Here is a 26,943-nt window from a genome sequence, read left to right on the forward strand (position 1 = left end):
CTCTTGCGTGGCTCAGGGATGGCCCTTCCTGTTGGGTGGAGGACACGTACACAGAATTGCATTGTTGAGAATTTTTTTTCTAAAAACTGATTCTTATCCTGCCCCAGCCTGTCCCTTTATTAATGATGTGAACTTCCAGATTGCGTTTGCCTTCTTTTGCATCTAAATCTGGATTTGAAGAACTGTGCAGATAATACTTTCCTATTATCATGATCTGAGGCTTTGGGAAGATGCAGGAGGCACAGAGTGCACAGCAAAGGCAGCATGATCACCAGAAGAGGAAATATGGACAGCCTGGCCATCTGGCTTGCTGTATGACTTAGGACCCAAACTTGCCATTTCTGGGCCTCAGTCTCCTTCAGTGACAGGATAATATATCAGGGTTTCTGGAGCGTCTCTGAGAACCTATGGAACTAATTTGGGGCCAAGAACAGTGGTCTCCACTTACATATCCCTGCCTAGTACTTCTCAACCTGTGCTAGACTTCTTCTGAAAGGCTGTCCCTGATAGGATCTCGAGGGCTGGAAAGTGAACTCCCATCTGGCAGTAAGCTTCTGGGTGTCTCTGAGGCCCTTCCAGAGATCCCAGGTTGAAGACTGTGTCCCAGTGACTTGACTGAACTCCTGCATCCTCCTCTGCTCCCTTCCCCACCCCCACACTGCTGGCAGCCTGCCACTCTGCAGTCACAGCTTCCCTAGGTCTCTGCAAGCCCTCCCCTGGTCTTTGCCAGGCAGCACAGAGAGGTCAAGCCTCTGCCACGAAGCCACCCGGCAAGTGGTGGGAGGGTCAATCTCAGAAGCAGGTCTCCTGAGTCTCCATGGTGCAGAGCACCCTTTCATCCCTGTGTTGTGGTTTCCTCGTTGGTAAAAGCAGGCAGAATATAGTCTACCTCATAGGGGTTTTGTGAAAAATAAGTGAATCAATGTCTGTGAGGTGCTTAGAAGTAGGCCTGGCATGTAGTAAGTGTTCAGTAAATGTTAGCTGCTATTATTATTATTCTGCTGCCTCCCAGGATTAATTGAAATGCTCCTTATGGGTAATAAAAAGAGAGGTTTGCAAAGTCTTAAGTAATAGGTAAATTTAAATATTATTCAGCACCTCCTGGACTGGCAATATTAAGCAGACTGTTCTGGACCATTGGAAACCTAAGGGCCTTTCATGCCAAAGCCCCTGTTTCAGGTAATTAAATAAAGGAAGCATCTAGAGGGTTCTGGGCATAAATAGACACTTCAGAGAGGTCCCCAGGTGAACTTTCTTGTAGCAGCTGTCTGACATAAGTGGCCCTGGGTAGTCCATTTCACCATGATTCTTGGGATCAGGAATTACCAACTGAATCACATAGAGTTTGACCCCAGGGTCACTGGGCTGTGTTCTCCAATCATGGGGTTTTTGGAATGCAGTTCAGAGACTACTCTGGGAATCTGGCTTGATGGAGGGCAGGAAGAGTACTCTGTGATTCAAGAGGAGTAGAAAAGTAGCCAAAGGAAAATGTGGGAGGCTGAGAAAGCCCAGCTGGGATGCTGACCTTGATCACTTGGATGAATGGATGTGTGAATGATTGGATGGGAAGCTCTAGGTGCAAATCGAAATGCTGTCTCTTCCTCTGAACTACCCAACACACACGATAAATCAGTGCTTGAGATAAGCAGACCTCAGCAGCTGAAATGGGGGAAAAAATGGATTTTTCAGGAATCCTTGAACCCAGAAAGGAAATGGAGTTCAGAAACGAACAGCACCAGCAGCACGGGGCAGGAATGCAGACGCCAGTGGTGTCTGTGAAGGTGGAGGGGTCAAGGAAAGGTTCGAGAATGGGAAAGGGGCCCAGAGACAGCCTTCAGCAGACATCCCAGATCTGAGTCACATTCCATTCCAGGAGCCACGGCTTAAAGATTGTTGGAAGTAGGCAACTACGTTGGTCATCCATAAACCTGCAGTCATTGCCTTTGGCCACTAGATGTCGAAAACACTTTGATCCGGCACATTTTCTGGCCCATTGAGTTGTTTAGAAGTAAGCTTAGAGAAGTTGGAGGGGATGGAGGAAGGGATGAAACCAGCAAGAAGGGCCTCTTTAAAGGCTTTAGAGCAACTGCAAAAAAAAAAAAAAAAAAAGGGCCGGATGCAGAGAAGTCTTCTCACCAAGTTCCACAAAGACAAGTTAACTGGAAGTTTTCATTTATTTTGAAATTTGGGGAGGTTTTCAGGATGAAAGGAGGGAGAAATGTGGTGTAGAATAAATTTTTTCCCCACATTAGCTAATGTTTTCTAGAGTTTGTATTTTCCTGAAGTCAAATAAGTAAGTTCAAGATTTTCAAACCCTCAGCCCAAATCAGACATGTAGATGGTCGTGGCAATGGTAGCGGCTTATGCTTATGTGGCTTTTACTGTGTAGTTGGTATTGATTTCAGTATCTTAAAAAATTAACTTATTTAGTCTCACCACAAACCTATGAGATAGGTGCTATTATTATCCCCATTTTATAGATGAGGGAGCAGAGGTCAGAGAGTTTATGTGACTTGCCCAAGATCACACAACTGGTAAGTGGCAGCATCAGGATTCAGCCCAGATATTTAGGCCAGAGTCCACATTCTTACCTAACCTGCTCTACAATAGGTGTTGACCCTGCTGACTCATGATGTATGACAAACTTCCTTAACAACAGATCCATGCTGTGATTTCATGGTAAGAATCACAGAATCTTATTAGAATCTCATTCTAATAATCTAACTTCACAGGACTTTGACGTGAAGGAGATAATAACATTGTCCAGTAATTCATTCGGAGTTCTTTGACTTAAAGGGCCTGGTTAGGCAGAAGCATGTCCCATCCCCAGGGGATCACCTCTGCTCCATTAGCTACTGTTAATTGTCCAAACAGCAGGAGAAAAGGACCAACAAGACTCAGGAGCCATGAATTCCAGAAATTTCTTGTGTTCTTTAGCATAGAAAGACAATCATGAACTTGATATTGCAAAGGGAAAGTATAGACCTAGTTGGGGACTGGGAGATAGAATACTGTTGGTATAGGACTGGCCTCGCTTGCTCTAAAGCTGCTCCAAATACATCTGCTGAGCAAATGGTAATGAATGAAGGAGACAGTATGATATGATAGTATTAAAAGTCTGAGGCCAAATTTTTACTGTGGTTACGTATATCATTTATATTTACTCTATGACCCTCTATTCCACTCCTATTTACTTAGGAGTAACGAAAACATCCATCAACAGAAAGAATTGTATGTGAACATTCTCAGCAATGTTGTTCATAATAGCCAGAAACTATACACAATCCAAATAAAGATCAATGTGTGAACAGATCAACAAATTGTGGTATAGCCATACAAGGGAATACTAATCAGCAATAAAAAAAGAATTGCTGATACATGCAGAAACATGGGAGAATCTCGAAAAAATTATGCTGAGTGAACAAGGGTAGGTGTAAAAGAGTTTATACACTATGGGTCCATATATATGAAGTTCTAGAACACACAAAACCAATCTGCAGTGTCAGAAAGCAAATCAGTGACTGCAGGGGGCTGGGATAAGTGGTGGGGACGGATCAGAAGGGGGCACGAGGGACCTTGTTGGTGTGATGGGAGTGTTCGGTATCTTGATTCTTAAGACGATCACAAGGATGTAAAGTCTGGAAACCACACTGATAATACTGTATCATCTTGGATACGCCACTTTGTTTTTCTACACCTTAGTTCTCCTGTTCGTAAAACTTGGTGGTTGCAGTAGATGATGTGTAGAATTTCTTCTGACTCAAAAATTCCTTTGTTATAGCAATATCTAATTCTTAATATGGAATTAGGGTAGCACTGTGCAATTTGCTTTAAAGGAATTAATTTTATAGTAGCTAAGGATGAATTTATTTCTGAGACCATAGAATATCTATTAGGTTACCCAATAATATTCCTTTTGGGAACAGCCATTTGCAGGCCAAATTTACTTAAGGAAACAGCTGAGAAAATGATTTGTGTGCGAGTAAGAAGGATGATCCCATGGAAATCCCACGAGTACCTAAGGAGAGCCTTTTCCAACGACACTGGGAAAGCGATTGGAGAGGGAGGCAAGCCACACAGCTGGCAGGGTGGGCGGGGGGCCAGGTGAGGAAGGCCACGTTCATACATCATTCCCAGAGCCCCCAGAAGCTCAGAAGCTGCGGTGGCCCTTTTAATTTCCTCCTTACTCGTTCATTCCTGGCATTCAGCAAGGCCTTAATGATGATAGTCATCATCTCCAGTCCTCAGACAGCTTGTATAAAAATGAAGAGCCTAGGGGTTTCAGAGCATGTCATGGGAAGAGGGCAGGGGCAGAGCTGACCAGAGCACCAAAGTTGGAAGGGAGTTGGCAGCACTAAGGGCCACCCGTGCTGGGCTGTAACAGCCTATTTATTGCCTGCGCTCATGTGTCCCCAGGTCATGAAAACCTACCACATGTACCATGCAGAGAGCATCAGTGCGGAAAGCAAGCTGAAGGAGGCCGAGAAGCAGGAGGAGAAGCAGTTCAACAAGTCAGGAGACCTCAGCATGAACCTGCTCCGGCATGAGGACCGGCCCCAGCGCCGCAGCTCTGTGAAGAAGATCGAGAAGATGAAGGAGAAGGCGAGCAGAGGCCCTGGGGATTGGGACGAGGCAGGAAGGGGAGGGTCAGGCTCCCTCCAACCTGGGCCTCCCGCTCTGCACCCTGAGTGTCTGGGGGTAGATTAATGCTGTCGGCAACTGCTCCCCTGGGGGGGCAGTGCTATGGTGGAGGCAGGGCTGGCCATGCCTCTGCTAGTACTTTTTAGGCCTCTGGCCAAGGTCAGAAGAAGGAGAGATGCTCAGCTGGCTGGAGAGCTGAACTGTGATGAGACTCTCGTGCAGGGAGCATCTTCTGGCAAGAATCACCAGGCATTAGTGTGGGTGGAGCCTGCCCTGGAGGTGGATTTAGTGGCTGGGGGGGCTGACTGGACCTTAATGTGTCCCAACAAGGCAACAGCACTGGGGTACCAACCAACACCTGGGAACCAGCTAAAGAACCATTCTGAAGAAATTGCCACTGCCAGGCCAAAGCCGGGCCACACAGAATCCTTGTGTATTGATGCTGGAGAAGTGCTTTTGTGTGACATGGTGAAAGTGCTAGTTTTGAAGTCAGACAGGCTGAGTTTTGCAGATGCCACATTTATAACAACCCTCTGAACTTTAGTTTTAAAATTTGACAGTGATTACAAACAAATCTCCTTTCTCATATGAACTGTCCTCAATTGGTAGTGGCTACCCAGAGCCCTGGGCTTCCCAGGTGGCACTAGTGGTAAAGAACCTGCCTCCAGTGCAAGAGACTAAGAAACACTGGCTCAATTCCTGGGTCAGGAAGATCCCCTGGAGGAGGGCATGGCAACCCACTCCAGTATTCTTGCCTGGAGAATCCCATGGACAGAGGAGCCTGGTGGGCTATGGTCTGTAGTGTCACAAAGAGTCAGACCAAATGTAGTGACTTGGCACGCACACTTGCACCCAGAGCCTTATGTTGAGGATTATGAGCCCCCTCAAGGCTTTAGTTAAAGATAGTACGGTGATCAATTAATGAGGTCTGCCATGGCCAGGGAATTTAAAGGGGCAGTGTGCATCCTGCCGTTTTTCATCCTAGATTAGGTTACTTCTTAGGTTCCTTTCTTCTTAAAGGGCTATGATTTTCTTGCTGAATTCTCTGCATTCATTCATTCCATATAATCAGCAGACATTTCTGATCTTTTTCTATTTGCCAAACATTGCATCAGATGTTTATTTAGGCTTCTATTAGACTAATTCTATGAGACTAATTCTGTGAGACTGACGATTATATGATCCTACAGCTCTCATTATAGGAGATTGAGTGGGAATAAAATCCAACAGGACCTGGGTAAGCTGGAAAAATAACCAGAGGCAAATGAAATATCAGAGTCATTTCCAAAGCCAAAGAAAAATATACTTCATGATAAACAGGCAGGGGCCCAGTTAAGAGATGGACAAAGGATTTGAATAGACACTTCTCTAAACAACATATGTAACTGGCCAATAAGTACATGAAAAGATGCTCAGCATCATTAGTTACTAAGGAAATCCAAGTCAAAAGCACAGCCCCTCCATGGTGGCTGAAATATAAAAGTCAGATAACCACAAGTGTTGGTGAGGATATAGAGAAACTGGAACCGTCATACACTGCTGGAGGGAATGTAAACTGGTGCAGCCACTTTGGAAAATAGTCTGAAAGTTCCTCAAAATGTTAAACATAGAGTTACCATATAACTCAGCAATTCCACTCCTGGAACTTGATAGCAGTTTCATGCATAATAGCCAAAGAGTAGAAACAATCAACTGATGAATAAAACATGGTAAATCCCTATAAGGGAATCTTCAGCCATGAAAAGGAATGAATACAGATACAACATGGATGAACCTTGAAAACAAGTGTGCTAAGTGAAAGAAACCAGGTACAAAAGACCACATATTATATGATTCTGTTTATTTGAAATGTCCAGAATAGACAAATGTATATAGATAGAAAGCAGATTATTGGTTGTCAGGAGCTGGGGCAGAAAAGAATGGAGAGTGATTGCTAATATACAGGGTTTCCTTTGGGGTGATGAAAATACTCTAAATTTAGATAGTGGCGCTGGCTGTATTGATACAATATTCTGGGAATATACTTTGATACAATATGTCCGAGAATACACTAGGAACAGACTTTCAAAAGTAAGATAACCAGGCAGGGAATTACAGAGCTACAACATAAGGGGATCTATAGAGGGGTGGGGACAGCATTGGTTAGAGAGGTCTGGAAACTTAAGATTGAGTTCAGGATTGTATGCTAATCAGTCATTTGGCTCTTGGACAACCTACTTCTCGTCAATGTTTATTTCCTCACCTATAAAATGGATGAATTAAACTAGGATATCTTCAATATCCTTTCCAGGTATAAACTTTTATGAGTCCATGAAGGGCTGAAAATGGTCTCAGGGTCATAGTAACCCCCTGGAAATGGGCCAAGAATATCAAAACTCTCTGTGGAGGCTGGGTGTGTGGCTAGTTCAGGGTGTGACTGCCAGAAGTTTGTTGCTAGAAATTCCCAGAATAAGTGGACCCTGAATAAAGGTCAGAAGAGATGTCTGAGGAGAATTAAAAGGCTGACAGTAGAGTGTCTCCGCTAAACAGGAGAACGTGATCTGCAGGAAGGAAGGTTGAGAGTGCCTTGGTGGGAAGTAGCCTTGTTTCTTAAAGGAGGCTGTCTTCCTCCTCGGCAATGGGACTCATCTGTCTGAAGGGGGCAAAGAGACAGCTCTCCAACCCATGGACTCATTTCTGCTTCCTGCCCAGGATGGCCCAGGACAAAAGCAGCTTCCCAGGGAGGTGGTCCAGCTCAGACTGGGTCAAGACTGCACCTCTGGCTGCCACACCCCATCTCACCGCACCAGTCACATCCAGCCAGTGCCAATCACTTCATGCTGCCCGTATGCAGCGACTGTTCTGGGTGCTGTAGGCGCAGCCATGAACAGGGACCATTAAGCCCCTGACTTCACAGGGGACACTGAAAATCAGCAAGTTAGCAAAGAGGTAAAAAATATAATTTAGGGTGGTGAAAAGTACTCATGAAAAAAACTGAGCAACCAAAGTGTCCTTCAGTAGTTGAGTGGCTAAGTAACTGTGGTACATCCAGACAATGGAGTGTTATTCAGCACTAAAAAGAAATGAGCTATCAAGTCATGAAAAGACATAGAGGAACCTTAAATGCATGTGACAGAAACCAATCTGAAAAGGCTACATATTTCCAATTATATGACATTCTAAGAAAGGCAGAACTATGGAGACATTAAAAAAAAAATCAGTGGTTACCACCATTACTTGGGAGAGCAGGATGAACGGGTGGAGCAGAGAGGATTTTTCCGGCTGGGAAACTGCTCTGATACTCTAAGGATGGAAACATGTCACTATACATTTGTTCAAATCCACAGAATATACACCAAGACTGAACCCTTGGGTAAACTGTAGACTCTGGGTGATAGCAATGTGTCAGTAGGTCCACCAATTGTAACAAATGTACCACCTGGTAGCGGGTGCTGAGGGTTGGGGGGCAGTGTGTGGGGGCCAGGAGGCATGCTGAGTCTTTTTACCTTCCTTTCAGTTTTGCTGTGAAGCTAAAACTGCTCTAAAAAAAGTCTTTTAAAAAGTAAATAAAAATAATCACTAAAAATTGAATAAAGATTAAATAAATGGGAAAAACAGGGCAGAATAGAGCATGGGAAGGGGCAGGCAAGATGCCGGGGACACTGATGCATGTGACTGTGGCTAAGGACCTGAATAACGTTAAGAAGCAGACCATGAGGGACCTGGAAGGATGGCCTGCCACGTGGAGGGAAGGAGTCTGAGTCTAGAGGCAGGAGTGAACTGGCCTCTAAAGGCTGGACAGAGGAGGGCCTCATAAAGGATGGGAACATGGAAGAAAAGCCAGGTCAGGAGGGCTTCACAGGCCATCATCGGGGTTTGAGCAGCCTCTGGGGGGTGTTGAGCAGGGGTGTGAGTTACACTCTGCTCTGGCAAACCCAGGGAAAGCCTGCAGCTTATCCAGCAGTGCTGTTGCCAGCTGCACGTGTGTGGTATAAGGTGGAGCTCTTTGAGTACAGGGTATAGATCTTACTCACTCAGCATGTGGGGTAAGGCATCCCAGGGCCATATGAGGGGCTGAATGCAGATACTGGCCATGTAGAAAATCCCAAATCCCTCCCATCAGTGGCTTTGCTCTCACATCCATTTTTTCCTTCCTCCAGAGGCAGGCAAAGTATTCTGAGAACAAGCTGAAGTGCACCAAGGCCCGGAACGACTACTTGCTGAATCTGGCAGCCACCAACGCGGCTATAAGCAAATACTACATCCACGACGTCTCCGACCTCATCGACGTGAGCTCCTGGGGAGTCTATGTTGATGACCTGCCTGGCGAGAGTCATCAGCTACGGGAGGGCTGGCCCTTGTTCTTTGCTGACGTGTGGGGTGGATGGTGGCCCCAGGAGCCCTGATGGAGGAGACAGGCAGGGAACATTTGAGAGAGAAGTATCACCCCATAGCTTCTACCTCCCCAGGTGGAAGTGGGCCTCTGGCAGCCCTTGCACATTTGGGTTAGGAAATTGTAGTTCAGCGTGCACTTTCCAGGCACCTTCCTCTACACCAGGCCCTTTACTGGTTTTGGGGATAGAGGGGTAATTGTACACAGTTCATGCCCTGGGGACTTCCCACAATTGTAAAGATGGTTATATGTTCAGCACCCCTGGGGTCCAGTCCTCCAGACATAGGGAAGAAAATAATGAATGAGACAGAATTACGCAGATCAGCTTTACTTGGGGATGTTATGTTGGGAGGAATCAGGCAGTTGAAGTAAAAGGAAAATGGAACACTGGCTCCTGAGCGCCAGCTGTGCAGAACGCACCGGCGGGACAACCAGATTTGGGCGGGAATGCTGTGAGCACCAGATTTGGGGCAGCTCCTGTGTCAGCTGTGATGGAGCTGGAGTTGCTTGGTGTGTCTTCATGAAGACAGGTATCCGGCCCAGAAGGTGCTTGGTCAGGCTCTGTGAGGGCATCCTTTTCCTCTGGCCCTGGTGCACCCCATCAGGAAGTCACAGGGTCATCGCTCTTCCTGCAGCTGCAAAGGGCCACATTAGTGTCATTATCACCACCTCCGAGAGAGGGAGCTGCCTGGCCCTGCCTTCAAGTGCCCACCATTCCTGCTTCCAAGGCCGGAACCCTCCTTTTTCCTCCCTTTCAGCTTTCTTTTTCACACAGCCCTTTCATTTGTTTATTTACCCAGTTTTTACTGAGTACCTACTAGCTCTAGGTCTTGAGGTACAACAGGGGCCAAGAGCCAGTGGGTTTGTCCTCGTGAATCTCAACTTGCATCACCCTGCTGCTTTAAAGGCAAATGTAATGCCAAGTGGCCAGAGAAGGCAATGGCACCCCACTCCAGTACTCTTGCCTGGAAAATCCCATGAATGGAGGAGCCTGGAGGCTGCAGTCCATGGGGTCGCAAAGAGTCGGACATGACTGAGTGACTTCACTTTCACTTTTCACTTCCATGCATTGGAGAAGGAAATGGCAACCCACTCCAACGTTCTTGCCTGGAGAATCCCAGGGACGGGGGAGCTTGCTGGGCTGCCGTCTATGGAGTCACACAGAGTCGGACACGACTGAAGCGACTTAGCCGCAGCAGCAGCAGCATGCCAAGTGGCAGGTGTTAAACACTGAGGGAAGTAGAGGGAGATGTGGACCCCTGATATGGGACACCTGGTGTAAACTCTGAGTGGGGAGAACATCAAGGAAGGCTTCCTGGAAGAAATGACCTCTAAACTGGAACCCAAAGGAAGAATATTTAGACAGGAAGAAAAAGGAAGAGGCTTCCAGGCAGATAGTATGAGTGTGTGAAGGCATGGAGATTAGAAAGAACACGGTGAGTGTGGGGAGCTGAGAAAAGCACTGTCATCACCCAGATTGTAATCCCACTGCTCCCTCCGAGAGCTTTGGCATGACTTGTGTGGTAAGATTCTGAAGTGCACGAGGGCTTCCGGCATGGAAGGGTTGACTGTGGAGCAGGAGGTAACCTAAGTCACCGTGACGGCCCCTCTCCACATCACTACCCTCACCTGCACATTCTGTATGTGCTTCTTTCCAAGTGCTGTGACTTGGGCTTTCACGCCAGCCTGGCCCGCACCTTCCGGACCTACCTCTCAGCCGAGTACAACCTGGAGACCTCTCGCCACGAGGGGCTGGACGTCATCGAGAATGCCGTGGACAACCTAGATTCCCGAAGCGACAAGCACACGGTCATGGACATGTGTAACCAGGTCTTCTGTCCCCCGCTCAAGTTCGAGTTTCAGCCCCACATGGGGGACGAGGTAGGCTTCTCCCAGGAGCCCCTGCTTGAGGCTGCTTCTGTCCCTCTGCCTTGAGCTCCCAGAGTACTGGGGGGAGGAGAATGTCAGCTCAGAGGCCTGCGGTCAAGTTCTTGGCACGTGGGCTTCCCCAGTGGAGGAGTTTACCACTAATCCCCTAATCTTGGTGGCTCAAGTCCCCTTCCTGCGAAATTGCAGAACTTTAGCTTCCGATAAAATCCCTCACAGTTGTGTCTAGAAGACCCCAAGGGAGCCCCACACCTACACTTAGACCATCATCTCGCGTTCTCCCCTCAGATGGTCCTGGATCACCGAAGGTGGGGCCTCAGCAGAGCCTTGCTGGCCTGGGCTCCAGTACCCTGAGCCCTCAGCACACCAGCCAGCTGAGTTCCCTTCAGGGCTTGTGGTGCTCACATCCTCATGATGTTCTGGAAAAAAAAACAAATGGGAAAAGACACTCGTCACTACCTTCAGAGCAACAAACTAGTTACCCAAGTTTCACAAAACTTCTTATGAAAATCTCTCCTTGAGCTTTTCCATGTCATCCCTCCCTCTCTCCAGGGCTCAGGCACTGGCCCCTGGAACAACGGAGGACAGCCACAGTGTCATTTCTGGCTCCCCGTCTCTACCTCCAGGGATAGGTGCCCAGAACTTTCTTCTAGTGGCCCCATTCCCTCCACCTAAGATACACCACCCAGGCACGTGAGAGAGGGACCCAGCCAGCCTCTGGATCCAGGTGGGAGCTCAGCTGGGCTGTCACTGCACCTGCGTAGCAGGGAGCACCCCGGAGGCACCTTTGAAGGTGCCTTTAGCTGGGCCCTACCACAGCCCTACTGACTTCCTTCGTTTGCAAGAGATGCCTTCTGCTGGGCTTCCCCACAGCTCCAGCACCATCCCAGCCCCTTGTGTCCAGCCCTTTGACTCATCGTCTGGTGACTGAAGGCTGGGTTAAAAAACAGAGACCCGCTGTCTCTTATGAGCTCAGCCAGGTGACACCAGGCAGCCCAGCCCACAGTAGTCAGAGCCTTGGCTGGACTGGGGGTAGGAGAACTGTATCTCTCTCTCGTCTTCCTCTCTTCCCCCCTCCTGTCTCAGTCAGCCCACGTGGGGAGAAGGGCAGTGAGAGGGTCGCTGCTACACGGCTGCCTGTCTGGAGCACCTTCCTGCTGGGCCCATCCCACTGTTTCCCATCCTTCCTTCTTTTCATTGGCTACTCTTAGGCACAGCTTCCTGCCTGGAAATTAGCCAATTAGTCTCACTTAATGGCATCGTGTCAGTAGTGAGCCATCGTGTGCTGCACAATCATAGACCAAGAGTTGTAAGAGGGTGGCCCTGGCTCCTGGCTGGCTCTGCTGTTGCCCAGTACAAGCTGTGTGATCTTGGGCAGGTCGCTTAACCTTTCCAGACCTGTTTCTGCAGCTGTTGATGGGGACGTTAGTGATGGCCCGGCCCCAGTTCCGCAGAGGGGCCGAGGGCCTGGGGCAACCGCAGGCGGTGGCTGTCGTTTCTGCAGGTGTGCCAGGTCAGCGCCCAGCAGCCTGTCCAGACGGAACTGCTCATGCGGTACCACCAGCTGCAGTCCAGACTGGCCACTCTCAAGATTGAGAATGAGGAGGTGAGTGAGCCCACTGTTCCATGAGGGATTTCATTACAAGGGCCTGGCTGCTCAGGGGGCATCCACTCTTGCCTTGGAAGATGTGAGAAGTCAGGGTTCATCTGTAAGATGCACAACCATTGAAACCATACCCACCAAGAATCTTTAATGGCATGGGGAATGCTTCTGCATGTATGCTCAGTCATGTCCGACTCTTTTGCGACCCCCTGGACTATAGCCCTCCAGCCTCTTCTGTCCATGGGATTTCCCAGGCAAGAATACTGGAGTGTGTTGCCATTTCCTTCTCCAGAGGATCTTCCCGACCCAGGGATCCAACCCCTGTCTCTTGCGTCTCCTGTATTGGCAGGCAAATTCTTTACCACTGAGCTACCTGGGAAGCCCAGGAAATGCTTACAAGATGTTAAAGGAAAGCAAAGAGGAAGTAGCACTCTGTGTTCAGTACTATTCTAACCACGGTATACTAAAGTATGTGTACATATTTCTGAGTGTATTCACAGGAGTAGGAAGAAGACTGGAAGGAAATACTTTGAAATGCTGGTAGTGGTTTTGTCTGGGTTACAGGGATATAGGTGATATCTGTTTTCTTCTTTGTGCTTTTGTCTCTTTTCTGCAATGCGTTTATGTTATTTTTATCATCAGAAGTAAGAGTAGGTATTTTGAATCACACAGTGAAAGAACCCAGGGCACACTAAACGTGTCACAGATTCTGAGCTCCACGGAGCTTCTGTCTCACTGTGGCCAGCACACCTCCCTGCAGCTGGTGGCGCAGGGCTCCCACCAGGTGGGCACAAGCGGAAGCACCAGCTGGGAGCTCCGTTCTGATGTGCACTGACGCGGCCACGTGGAGACCTCCTGTTCCAGCCCGGATGCCCCCACGCAGGGAGGATGTCACCCAACTGGAGGACACCAGGCCATGGGGGTGTCACCCAAGATTGTGGGCAGGTCCATCTGTGAGCAGTGCAGTCAGAGCTGAGACGGGGAGTCGTGGTCCCTGTCTTCAGACCTCGAGGGGGCTGTCTTGTACAGAGAGGGCAGGTTGCTTTGTGTCTTGAAAGAGGATGGAACCAAGACAGATGTGAACCAGAGTGTAGCTTGGGATGAACAAATCAAGAAGTCCCTGTGGGAAGGTTACAGACAAACTATGAATTTGTTTCTCAAACCTGAGAAGAGAGAGGATATGGACAGAGTGTTTTCTTCCTTTCTTTATGCCCTATGTCTTCCCCCACAGCATCTTAAATTGTCTACATGGAACAGCATGTGCTGTATGTGTATAATAATGTTAATGGAATTTAGGTTGGAAGTCAGGACCACAGAAAGGAGGGTGAAGCACATGTTCCTCTGGGTAGGCTGTTCACGGCCGGGGAAATGCTTAATTTTGAGCCTGGGCTTCTGTGAGGCTGTGTTGGAAAGAACTGAGTCACTTGGTTATTCATTCAATGAATCGTTGTTCAGCACACGCTCGTGCTCATGCTGTCGCTTCAGTCACGCAGCCCCCTGGACTGCAGCCCGCCAGGCTCCCCTGTCCATGGGACTCTCCAGGCAAAAATACTGGAGTGGGGTGACATTTCCCCCTCCAGGGGATCTTCCCGACCCGGGGATTGAACTCATGCCTGCCTGCGTCTCCTGCTTTGCAGGCAGAGTCTTTACCCACTGAGCCACCTGGGAAGCCCTATTCAGCACATACTATCCTCTAAATGTTGTGTCCAGTGCTGAGTTAAGTGAGTGAATGGGACAGAGTAGAGTACTTTCTCTCATGGAGTTTATATTCTGGTGAGAAAAGGCAGGTGAGAATTGAAACACAAAAGCAAGCAAACAGTAAATTGAGGACATAAAATATCAGCCACTAAGTTAAGAATGCGGTTGTGGCCAGGAGGCGACTTTTAAGCTGAGATCTGAGTGCCAAGAGAGACTCTGAGTGGCAATCATTGTGCAGTGAGCGTGGATGCAGGCTCTCCCAGGACTGTCTTTGAAACCACCATCCATTCAAGTTCGGGTCCGCCCTTGAGACACAGCTCACTGGGGAGTCGGGAGGCTGGGGCCTGTGTGAAGCCTCTGGGGGTCCTGCTTGGTCCTGGGGGAGGAGTCAGGGGCGTGGAGGACCGAGCACACCGTAAGTCTCGGGCTGTCTTCCTCGAGCTCTCTTTTCTCAGTCAGGCTTGTGTGGACTCAGTGGCTGACAGTATGAGAGTTTGTCCACTGAGAATGGAGCTCCCTGTATCAGACTGTCTTCTCCCTGCTCGGGATGGAGAGAACAGGGAGTGCTTCTAGGGTTGTCCCTCCTCAGGGCCTTGCCCCCCAGGAGGAGCTTCTCTGGGGCTGTGTAACCACAAAGAGACACAGACCTCAAAACCTGAGTCCCTTGCTGGTCACGGTGTTCTCCAAGGTTCTCACTGGCAGAAGTAGGCCCATGACAGGACTGAGCTTAGGCGACCTGGCTTCTCCCCCCAGCCAGTGCCAGCCTTATTTTCCACATCACCATTAACAGAAGTGAGCACCTTTGTCCAGCCCACCTCTGGGGGCTTTACATGGAAGAAATAAAGGAATGATTGGCAAAGGACTTTGAGGTGTCAAAGACGTTCTGAGACGACAGGACTTTTGTTGACATGCGGTGTTTCTCTAGGTTAGAAAAACTCTGGATGCCACCATGCAGACCTTGCAGGACATGCTGACCGTGGAGGACTTTGACGTCTCTGATGCCTTCCAACACAGCCGGTCCACGGAGTCTGTGAAGTCGGCCGCCTCCGAGACCTACATGAGCAAGATCAACATCGCCAAGAGGAGAGCCAACCAGCAGGAGACAGAAATGTTCTATTTTACGGTAAGTGGCATCCTGACTGAGAACCTGCTGCAGCCCTGCTGGCTGTGACTTTTGGGGAGCAGCCCAAGTTAGTGGCAGCCAGAGGAACGCATGGGTCAGTTAGACCTACAGTTCCTCCAACATGCTCTTCAGAATAAATTGTCTGCCTTGGCTTTGTGAAGTGCAAACAGTGAGCTAACCATTGGGTAGCCTCAGCCTTGATCTTGGATTGACCGTTATTGCAACTTTCCTGTTCTAGAAACAATACAGAGAGGGTTGTGCTCAGTAGGGTGTGAGGAAAAGGGCTGACAGAGCCAGATGCACATCCCAAGGAACAACCCCCAAGTTAAGTGTATGGTTGTCATGTCAAGTTGTGTCAAATTTGGGCCTGGACTCTGCAAACAAGGCCCTGGGTGATCTTTTCAAATAGCTGGTGAGTTGCCAGCCCTTCATGTAAAATCCCAGATTACTTATATTCCATTTGGCCGGGGAGGAACAGGGATGAGAGGCATCGGGGCTTTGGTTCAATGGGTGTTTAGTGAATATGCAATGTTGGGTTGGAGAGGATCTTCCATCTGACACTGGATCCTATTTCACCCTGTTCCTGCCCCAGAGTCATGCAGATTGTGCTTGAACAGCCCCAGATTAAAAGCTCCCTCCCTCCCCAAACAACTGTTTTGTTTGGCTTGTGGCTGGCTACGGACATTATAATGTTTTCCCGTATCTCTGTTATCTTCAAAAAGCTTCCTCACGAGGATTTCTGGTCATTGATCTTAATTCTGTTCTCTGGAGCAACCCAGAGAGAGGCTAATTCTACTTGACAGTCTGGCAAGGTTGCAAGGAGCTGAGCTTTCATTTCTCTAGGCTAAACACATCTACTTGTTTCAATCTGGCCTCTTAAGCTTTTGTTTTGAGTGGCCTCAGCATCGACTCTTTCCTGACCATGTTCTGTTTGTCAGTGCTTCTTCTAAAAAGAGACTCCCAGCAGTGAGTCTCTTCCCAGCACAGAACAGGGCTAAACTTTCGCCTCCCTCCACATTAGGGGCTATGCTTCTCTTTTCATGCATCCTAAGATTACATTCTATTGTTTTTCTTTGAAGCTAGTATCGGTTAAATCTCTATTCTCAGCATACCGCCATTAAACTGTCCTCCTATGGGATGTGTAGGTGATGTCTTAGGTGGATCGTATGTTTATTACCAGTTTGATTTCCTCTTGATGGATTCAGCTCATGGCTCCACCCGTCATGAGCCTTATCCAGTTGCTCATCACAGATGCTGTCTCTTCAGACCTTGTGTCTAGAGATTCAGTAAGTGTGGCTTCTGTACCTTAAAGTTTATTAGTTAGAACAAACAAACAAATAAGAAATGAATTGCTATGCCAAGGCCAAGGCCAAAGACAGAGTTGTTCAAAACATGCCATTAGGCTGATATTGATCCATTAATTAGCAGTTTTAGATTGTGTTCATTTAACCAGTGACAAACCCATCCAGTTTTAACATCCAACTCTATTTCTTGCTCATCAAATATCTGTTGAAAGCCAGTGGTTGATGCATACTCCATTTCCTTGATCAATTTTGTTGCTTTCAAGAAAGAAAGCAAAGTGAGACTTAGTGAATGATTCCATGCCAATTTTGGGGGTTCACCACTCCCACTGGGGGCATACTTTGTTTGTAGAGAATTTATGGGTTACAAAGATAAGGGAGGAAAATGGATGGGCATTAAGTCGCTTTGGCAGCAGAGTCAAAGATGAGAGTTCAGCCTGCTTGAAATGAAAAGACAGTATCCATTATGGAGGTCATGGATGTTGTACTTTGATTTGAATATTCAAGTTATCAACCTGATTGGCTAGTGCACCTCATGATTTGATGTTGTGACAGTATTTAGGTATTTTTAAGGATGTAACACTCCTTTTAAAGCAAACATCAATATGAATCGATGGTATTTTTTTCTTCACGCGTGAAGCCTAGGTGAAGCATAGAAGCAGTAGTCAGGGACCCAGAGCCCCAGGCTGTAATTTACACTAACCAGTGAGTCACCCACCAAAGCACGAGTTACAAGTTTGGGATTAGAGCTCCACCTGCTTGGGGCACTGAGGCAGGATGAGAGATCACCTACTTATACCTCAGCTCTGGCTTTCATGGTGAATTCTTGAACACAGGATAAAATCAGAGGGCGGTATTACTGGAAGCATCCAGAGAGAGCCTCTTGGTGAGTAACTATCAAACGGAAGTGTGTTTTTGAATTATGTAAGAAACTTCTTGAAAGTGCAAGTTCCCAGACTGCCACCCTCCCTGAGGTGGCGCCCTGGAAACTTGAGGACACCTGGGCCTCTGTGGTGTCCTCCCAGGGTTAGACTCACAGGAGTTCAGAGCAGGGATCTGCCTGTGGGCACTCTCCTCAGCTGGTGCCTGAACCACACCGGGAGAAGCACCATGAGTCTCCTCATTTTACCCCAAGGAAGGCATGAGGTCCAGAAATGTTCAGAAATTTGATCAAGGTCACACACCGAGTGGCCACCACTCTAAGCGGTTTCTCCCTCTCGTAGAATGAGAACAGCGATGCTTCTGTCATTTATCATCTGAGATTGCAGTGAGGACCAAATATACCTGTTTGAAAACCATCCACAGATACAATGGGGATGACTTAACAACCACAAGACAAGGCCCTAGGAGCTAAGAAAGACCAAGGCCAAGAATAAAGAATGCCCAACCTCCGGAAACCCGCCGGGGGGCCTGGGGGGCAGGGTTCACCGAGCTCAGTCTTCTCTGGGCACATGTGGGCCTTCGCCCCACACCTGTATTCTGCGGGCAGAGTGATGCTCCATATGTCCTGAGCTGCCGAGCCTCACCTCTCTGCCCCTCTGTGCTCCATCTGAGCCTCCTGGCTGAGGCATAGAATGGATTTTTGGTGAGAAACTAGCTGGCAGATTTGGGGCGATCACATCCATCCCTGTGCCTTCCCCCTCAGGGCCTTGGTAATTGCATTCCCCTCTGCTGAGACCCTCTCCCCCTGTGCACCCACGTGGCCCCTTCCTCGCCTCCTTCAGGCTGGGGCTGAAGTGGCAGCTTTGCCATGAGGTCTGCTCCCACTCCCAGATCCCATTCCTGCCTTGTTCCCCTCCATTGACCTATTGTATATTTTACTTACACTTTTGTTAGCTCACTGTCTTGCTCCTACTCTGCTATGTCAGTGCCGCCAGGTCAGGGGTTCAGCTGAATTTCTCGGCACCTACTACATGTCAGGCACAGCTGTAAGCACCAGGGATCCAGAAGGGAACTGGTGTGGACCACGCCTATGGTGCCTCATGGCCCAGCAGAGAGGGCTCCCAGCCTGTGATTGGGCGACACGGGGCGAGGGGGGCCAAGGGAAGCTGGTACCTGTGCGGAGGCGTGGTTGAGGCCGTGCTGAACTGGGGGCAGGTAAATGTGTTTCTGTTCTGGGTGCCTTGTTCCCTGGACTGCACCCGAGTGCACTGTGTTTGGCCAGGCCCCTGAACCGGAGGCAGCCTGGACCCCAGGAACTTTGGGCAAATCACTTCTTGTGTGAGCCTCACTTTTCTCATCTGTAAAAAGAAGAAAATCATATCCCCCAAGTGCAATTTGGGTTATTTTAATAGGAACGTCTCCAGAGGCCTGCAGGGCCTTCCTCCTTCAGTTCTCAGCCAGATGAAAGAAGACGTGTTCTAAGGCTCCTCTCTGACAGATCCGATAACATGCTTTTGCCTCGGCTGTATGCCCTTGGCCCAGAAGAACAGAGGAACTTTGATCGCTAAAAAAGCCCTCTGCCCCAGCTCCTGCCATCCTCACATGACAAAAGCCCCTTTTACTTTGCCCATCCCCTACCTCCACCAGCTCTCTTTGTGTTCCGAAACTGACCTGAAATGTTTCATAGGACTGGACAGCCACGCTTGGCAGAGGTGGAGACCTGATGGAACTGATGCGGAGACCCTTCCCTGCTTCACCATGCCTGGGGCCTTCAGGGTGGCTTCCCACCCCGAGGTCTGTAACAGAGGCAGAGATGCCAGGACTTGGCCCTGCAATCTGTAATGTCCTTGTGCCTGTGTTTTACAGAAATTTAAAGAGTATGTTAACGGCAGTAACCTCATCACTAAGCTGCAAGCCAAGCACGACTTACTCAAGCAGACTCTGGGCGAAGGTGAGTTGAGCAGCAGAGGCGGGCATTGGAGGGTCCTCCCCACTGGGTCTCGTGTGGCCCCTTGAGCTGTTACAGATGGAGATCCCAGGCACTTGGTAGAATGAGGCCTGGGACTGGGGCCACCTACTGGGACAAGCCAGCTGGGGAAACAGTCTGGTACAGATGCTGAAGTGGGGTCTAGTTTGGCTGCCGAAACTATGGGGCAAACACAAGTCTGAGTTTAACTTGTGGGGAAGAGTCCCAGAAAAAGTGAAAATGGGTCCCCAATAGGTAAAGGGTGGGATCCAGGGCACAGGGCTCTGCACGGATGCTTTTTTAGCAGATTCTGCTTGCCAGGAATACTATTGGAATGCCTGGCCAGGATTCTAGGTCCAAGAAGAATTCACATATGTAAGGCAGAGTTTGGTCCTTGAGGGTACTGGGGACTAGACTTAAAACTCCCGAAAAGCTTCCAATGATGGTTGGAATAAAATCCCATCTGCTTCCGTGGCACATGAGACCTGAAATCATTTGACCCCCATGTGCTACCCTAACCTCATCTACTTCTCCTCCACTCCCCTACTGTACTCCAGCTGCACTGAGCTCCCTCCTGCATTTCAGAGCTCATCCAACTTATTCCTGCCTCAGGGCCTTTGCATCTGCTCTTCCTGCGGCCTGAAATGCCCCGACCCTGTATCTTTGTGTGGATGGCTGCTTATCCTTCAGCTGTCAGCACAGATATCACTTCCTCAGTGAGACTCTGCTGTCCCAGCCTCAGGGGATCACCACCTCTGTCCCAACACTCTCTCTGTTTGATTTTCTTCATCTTGGTTGTCATCATGTGAATTCAACCTCTTGATCATCCGTTCACCGGCTTATTGTCATTAATCACACCTCCATACCCAATAGCATTATATCTCCAGCCAGAGTAGGAACTTCCTTGCTTGTTTTGTCCACTGCTTTATCTGTAGTGCCTAGGACAGTGCCTGGCTCATAGTAGGCACTCAATTAATAGTCACTGAATACATGTTGAATGGAAAGATCACCAGAACATGAACTAGAAACCGTCCAAAATCAAGGATGTTTCAACTGACAAAAAAGGCACACCCTAAGAATTGAAAATTATATTTTATTCGGTGGAAAAAACTGAGGCCTTAAGCCCAGGATGCAGTATCTTAGATAACTCTGAGAGACTGTTCCGTAGAGGCAAAGTGAGGAACCAGGACATTTAGGAGTTTTTGCAACAAAGATGAGGTAGTCAGAACACCAAAGGACTGGTATTAATCGAAGAAAACCTGACATCTCAAGTTAAGGAATTTGGGCTCTTCTATGTATGAGAAGGTGCAAGAGTCTGGCCTCACTGAAATCATTCCTTTGATATGTACCTCAGCTCTCTGGGGCCAGCATCCTGTGTTTTCTCATCCTGGTTTCCTCAGGGTGCACCATTGCAGGGAGCCAGGGCTGGTGGCTGCAGTGTCTGATGATTCAGTGGTGGACATAGTGTTTCCATCCTGATTCCCTTGGGGCTGTCCGTCACGGTTGGCTGTAGTGGTTGATGGACGCAACATCCTCCCTGATACGGTAGGCGGCATTTTAGTGCACAGGTGGTTTAGAGCAAGTCCTGGTGGCCCTGGAGCTTGGTATGAGGCTTAACTTTGAGCAGAGGAGCTGACCTGGGGCTTCTGAAGCTGTTAGGCCACATTCAGAATAGCCCTGTGTTCTCTTTGGAGAGGGCTGTTGGCTGAAGAATGTGCTCGACTGACATGGGGTCTGGGAAATACGGGGCCAGTATTAGAGAGGTGAAGGGACTTCCCAAGATGTCAGTGCCATTAGGTCCTGAGATGACAGCTTGAGGCAGTTTAGAGATGTCCCAGGAGTGTTCTGGGGAATGAGTGTGACAGGACAAGAGCTGTGCTGGGCTGTGGGGCTGGTGGGCACTGCTGCTGGGGGTGTGCCATCCACGGTACATCCTCGCCCTTCACTGGCTTGCTCTCTTCTCCCTGTGTGTGCACATTCTAGTGGCTGTGCCCGAGCCACACAAGTCCTGTTCACTCAGCAGCTATCCAGGGGGCTGCCAGGCTCTGCAGGCACTTGGCATGTGTGAGCCCCATGCCTTAGAGGAACCGGTGAGAAATGAAACCATTTCCAGTCCCAAGGCATTTGCAGTCTAGCTGGGAGACAACTCATGAATTCATTAAAGAATTAAATAGTGATAACATTATCACACAGAAATACTGAATAAATTGCCAGGTGAACAATGCAGGCTCTGAAGACTGTGAGTCCCAGGAGGGAGGTTTTACCGTGGGCCCAGGAGAGCAGGAAAGGCTTCTAGAAAGATGAATAACTAGGGCTTGAAGGAATAGCCAGGACTTTGAAACTAATACCAGTGGAATTTTTTTCAATCAACTTTATTGACATATAATGGAAATCCCTTAAGATGCACCCATTTTATGTGTAGACATCAGTTTTGACAAACACATACACCCAGGTATAACCAGCACTCAAAAGCTCCAGCCCCAAAGCAACAACCCAAAAGTTATCTTGTGCCTCTTTGCAGTCCACCTTCACCCCAGCCCCCCATCTTCTACTTGAAACCACCTCTGACCTGATTTCTGTCGCCATAGACTAGATTTGTGTGCTCTAGCTGGTGACAGCTGGGAATCTTTTGGGGATGATAGAAACATTCTGTTTCTTGATTTGGGTAGAGGTTAGACATGGGTGTTTATATTTGACAGAACTCATTGATTGAGGGGAAGAGGGGGAAAGAGTGAGTTGCAATGAGCTTTTTCTTCATTCCCTGCCCCTGCGCCCCTGGCAACCCTTATATTCTGCCCATCCTGACATTTCAGTATTGGACCAGGAGACTGGGGCCGTGGGGGACCGTGAATAACACAGAGGGAACCAAAACAGTGAGAATAGAGGGAACGGGATAAGACAGAAAGTCCTAGAGAGCAGCTTGGATGAGTGTGTCATGGAGCGGCTTTCACAGCTTGCAGGATCAGTTTTTCTGGTCATGAGATTGGGCGCTGAGGGGTGTTTCTCATGAGCCATTTAACAGAAGGCAGGTCCACGTGAGTTGCTGACTACTTGTGTTTTCGAAATCAGACACTCTGGATTTAGAAAACAAGATGTTCTTTTAAAAAATAAGATCCCAGATGAGTAAGTGCTTCTCTTGAGCTTCCCTGTGAGTGCTATCAGATGCAAGCTTTTATTCCTGCCTCTGCCTGAGTGGCCTTAATGAAATAATAAAAATAATTAGTTTTGGTTGGTATGACTCCTGACCCATTTGGTCTTCTAAGTATGTTTAGACTTCAGCTGCATCTTGCTCTGAGATATGATATATGAGTCCTTCTCCTGAGTTTTGAGCTGAAGAGCAACAAAAAACAAGAAATGCAACTTCAGAAGTACAATGGCAGCTAAAAAAGAGCCATCTAGAAGAATTTCCATAGTCCTGTTTTCTCGTAAGCCAGCAGTGAGTAAAGTCCACTGTGCTGCTTTTGATATCTGGCACAGGTCTTGTTAGACTGGTCAGTTCTGGGGAAGTTTTTTCTTATTTTGATAAACTTTTTATTTTAGAGTAGTTTTATATGTATAGTAAAGTTGCAAAGACAGTACAGTTTCCATATATTCTACATCCAACTTCCCCTATTATTAACATCTTCATTTAACATGAGTATGGTATATTTGTCACAATTAATATATACTGATAAATTATTATTAACTAAATTACTGAAAAAACTGAAGCTGAGACCAAATCTTCAGTCTTTTTTGTATTTCCCCTGCACGATAAGGATATATATGGATTCTTAGGGCATTGAGGGACAGGGAAGAATTTGTACTGACTTAGTTTGATAAAGCTCAGAACCTTCTAATTTACTCCTCTGAGAGTCATCAGATGAGTCCTCTCTACCTGGATGGGTTAACTCTTCTGTTCAGTAGAAACTTCTTGTGAGAGTGGGGCTAGAGCAGAGTGACATCTGCATCATCAGCTGTCTTGTATTGGGAGGAATAATCTGGTTGTTTGAAAACAGGTAAGAAATATGGGGCCAAGTGAAATATTTTGGCTAAAAAAGATATAGGGTTTTTTTCAAAAAAATGAAATGAAATGTCATGTCTAGTGCCTCAGTTTCTCTCAAGTACTCTTTTGACAGCATGCCTCAGAGAAACCACAAGCTGGAGGAAACTCTAGGTCTTTCAGGTCACCCTCACTTAGAGGCAAATTTTTGAACATAATTGACCCCAGGCATACAAGTCAAAATGCTTCTAGGTGCCCTGCAAACTGGCCTTCCTTGTTACAAATGTCACTGCCACATCTTGGAAACAAGAGCACACAGCCTTATGTGCCTTTGGCTGTTGCTACCTCATTTTATTGGCCAGAGAATTCTTAGTTTGCCATCTCTGAGCCTTAGATTTCTGACCTTTTATATTGCTCTGGGTAATCAGTAAGCTCCAGGGTTTACACCTAAGATACAGTGGTTTTTCAATTTACTCTAGCTGCTCAAGGGTAGATGGTGCGTTGTCTATAAAAAGGAGTGAGACATAACCTTTTCAGGACAAGATTTAATGTCCATTACGGAGCAAAATGTCCACCAGGACCAGACAGTCTGACCTTCTAGAAAATGACTAAGCCACCAACAATAAAGAATATTTTCACAATCCCAAGAGGTCTCAGATGGTAAAGGGCATAGCATTTTTTATTTCTGTTAGAAGTTGAAACACTGTATTTCAAAAGATGTTAGTAAAGGGGTTCTTGAGAGCTGGAATGTGAGTCAAAGCTGAAGGAGAATCGATTCCATTTGTTGCCAGAGCAAAGTCTGTCTTGAGTGTGTTCTAACATTCTACTTCTGGGACCCAGACCCTTTGATTCCTATCTATCCCTTTCTTCCCTCCTGGCCCCTATTTGTCCATTCATCTGTCCATCCATCCATCAAAAACACAGACTCTGTGCTTGGCTAGAACTGGGGGTACAGTATATATAAGACAGACAAGGTTCCTGCCCTCCTGGGGGAAGAGAGACCTCAAACAGGAAACAAACCATTAAGTAAAGAATTATATCTGTGGTAAGTGTCCGTAAGTAGAAAATTTGGGCTGAGATAGAGAATAGTTGTGTATGGGGTTGAGGAGCATGGGGCACTTGCTTTAATGTAGGTGATCAGAGAGGTCTCCAAGGGGAGGGGACGTTTAAGCTGAGACTTCAGAGGGGTGGGAATGTGTCTGCCACATGAAAAACTGGGGAAAGAGTGATGGGGCAGAGGGAACAGCCTATGGGAAGGCAGGAAGGGATGAAGTGAGGTACAACGAAGGGAAGAGCACTGTGCTTGGACCACAGTGAATACGTAGAGGAGTGGGCCAGTCCAGGAAGAGGTGGAGCCGGAGCCTCTTCCTAGGTCTCCTCTGTCGGTCAGAGTTGCACAGTTAACTACATCCCTAAGGGAAATGACATGTTGTATAGTCAACCCAGGCCACTGGCTGACCCTATCCTAGGTGGGTTGCCACCAGCTCTCACTGGGGGTCTTAGGTGAAAATGTAACTCAAATTGGTGTCTGGCAGGAATTTGCCTCAGACTCCAGACACAGTCAAATTAAGTAGAGCAAATTTTCTTGTTTTACCTCACTTTTCTCCTTTCCTGCTTTGGCTTCAGTTCAACCAGCTGCAGTAACTCTTGTAACTGCTTGTGGCTTTGGTCAGGAATTAAGGAATTGTGTGCTGATTTGCTCCAAGTTTTATTTTCAGACTTCTCTCACTGTCTTCCTCCCCTCATTTTCCTCCCCAGCTCCATTCAGCATTGTTTTTCTCTTCGTGTGAATACTGAATGCAATTCTAGAATCTAGAGCAATGTGGTCCAATATGGTGGCCTTGAGTCATAAGTGACTATTGAACACTTGAATCACAGCTAGCCTGAATTGAAATGTGCAAAATGAGCATCAGATTTCAAAGAGTTAGGACTATACACATATGTTTAATATATAACCTGTAATGGGCTTCGCAGGTGCCAGTAGTGGTAACCCGTCTGCCAATGCAGGAGACATAAGAAACTCAGGTTCGACCCCTGGGTTGGGACGATCCCCTGGAGGAGGGCATGGCAACACGCTCCAGTATTCTTGCCTGGAGAATCCCCATGGACAGAGGAGTATGATGGGCTAAAGTCCATAGGATAGCAAGAGTTGGACACAACTGAAGCGACTTAGCACACATGCCTGCATATACCTATAACATCTTACTAATTTTTTATATTGACACATATTTAAATAACATTTTGACATAAGTTAAATAAAATATATCATTAAAATTAATCTCACCCATTTCTCTTTAAGTTTTGTAATGTGGCTACTAGAAATTGTGGCTTGCATTTTATTTCCATGGGGGCAGCGCTGACTTAGAGGTTCTCTATTGCACCACAAAAAAGAATGAATTACTCAGTCATGCTATGGATGAACCTCAAAAGCCTAGTTATGTGAACAATAAGAAATAAAATATATGTGAACATGGCCCTACAAATAGGAGGCACGGAGGATTTAATAAGACTCAGTTCTTCCCAGCAGACCACACCTTAGGCATAATTAGATTTCCCATTTCATAAATAATTAAGTTCAAGTGTGAGTTGTTTCATGTTTTTAGAAAAAGACGAATGTGCACCGGTCAAAAGTAAAATAAACAAGCAAGCAAAAACGAAAACAAAACCAACAATTAAACATTAATGTACACTTTTCTTTCCAGGCGAGAGAGCGGAATGCGGTACAACCAGGTAAGAGCGGGGATCCTGTTTCCTGCACCAGCCGCCTGAGGTGGGGAGCGGGAGGAGGCGGGAGACACAGGAAGGGAGGGGAGGGCGAGCACGGTGCTGGAGCAGGAGCAGCGAAGTCTTAGGGAGCAGCGCCTCACCAGTGCCCCCACGGGGGTGTGACTGTGCCGAGAGGGGAGGCAAAGGCCTTTGGCTGCTCTGCTCATTCCAGCTTTAGACTGTGACAGGAAGGGAGGCTTTCAGAGCTACTCTGGACGGTGGGTGTGGTCCCTCGGCGGCGCTATCCATCAGGTGGGAGGAAGGGACCGTAATATATATTGCAGAGTGTTGAGGGCAGCCAGAAGCCGGAGGCGATCAGGTTGCTGTCCACCTGTCTCCCCATCCGTTCTATGGCTGCTGAGCAAACTGCCGAGGAGGGTTGGTGGGGAGGTGCGGGGCAGCACGCAGTAGCCCGGGGTCCGGGTTTGCCAAGGCTCTGGGTTGGGCTGGAATCCCGCAGCAGCACCGCCGGGCACACGCATGCGCATATTCACACTAGCGCGCACAGCTCCCGCTGCTGCCCGCACTGGCTTCCGACTTCACCGCACTGGGATGGACTGGTGGCGGAGCCCCTTGCTCGGGAAGTAACAGTGGACAGCTTCGCTTTGTCTCCAGCTCGCTCACCATTACCCTCTGCGCTTTCCCCTGAGCAGACCAGAGCCAGTGAACACTTTCACTCAGCAGCGGATAGCTGAGGGTCTGACTTCGGGACTGGACCTTTCCTT

General features: G+C 47.9%; 1 protein-coding gene across 1 annotated transcript in view; it reads left to right on the forward strand.

Moving 5' to 3' along the window:
• SRGAP3 (SLIT-ROBO Rho GTPase activating protein 3) overlaps positions 1 to 26,943 on the forward strand; it is a 251,316-nt gene that overhangs the window by 181,454 nt on the left and 42,919 nt on the right. The window contains exons 6-12 of the mRNA XM_055557441.1: positions 4,417 to 4,602; positions 8,781 to 8,909; positions 10,673 to 10,894; positions 12,405 to 12,506; positions 15,127 to 15,324; positions 19,374 to 19,458; positions 26,155 to 26,182. Of these exons, the coding sequence (XP_055413416.1) occupies positions 4,417 to 4,602; positions 8,781 to 8,909; positions 10,673 to 10,894; positions 12,405 to 12,506; positions 15,127 to 15,324; positions 19,374 to 19,458; positions 26,155 to 26,182 (950 nt within the window). The remainder of the gene's footprint in view (positions 1 to 4,416; positions 4,603 to 8,780; positions 8,910 to 10,672; positions 10,895 to 12,404; positions 12,507 to 15,126; positions 15,325 to 19,373; positions 19,459 to 26,154; positions 26,183 to 26,943) is intronic.

Source organism: Bubalus kerabau, chromosome 20, assembly GCF_029407905.1.
Source record: "Bubalus kerabau isolate K-KA32 ecotype Philippines breed swamp buffalo chromosome 20, PCC_UOA_SB_1v2, whole genome shotgun sequence".
Classification (NCBI taxonomy): Eukaryota; Metazoa; Chordata; class Mammalia; order Artiodactyla; family Bovidae; genus Bubalus; species Bubalus kerabau.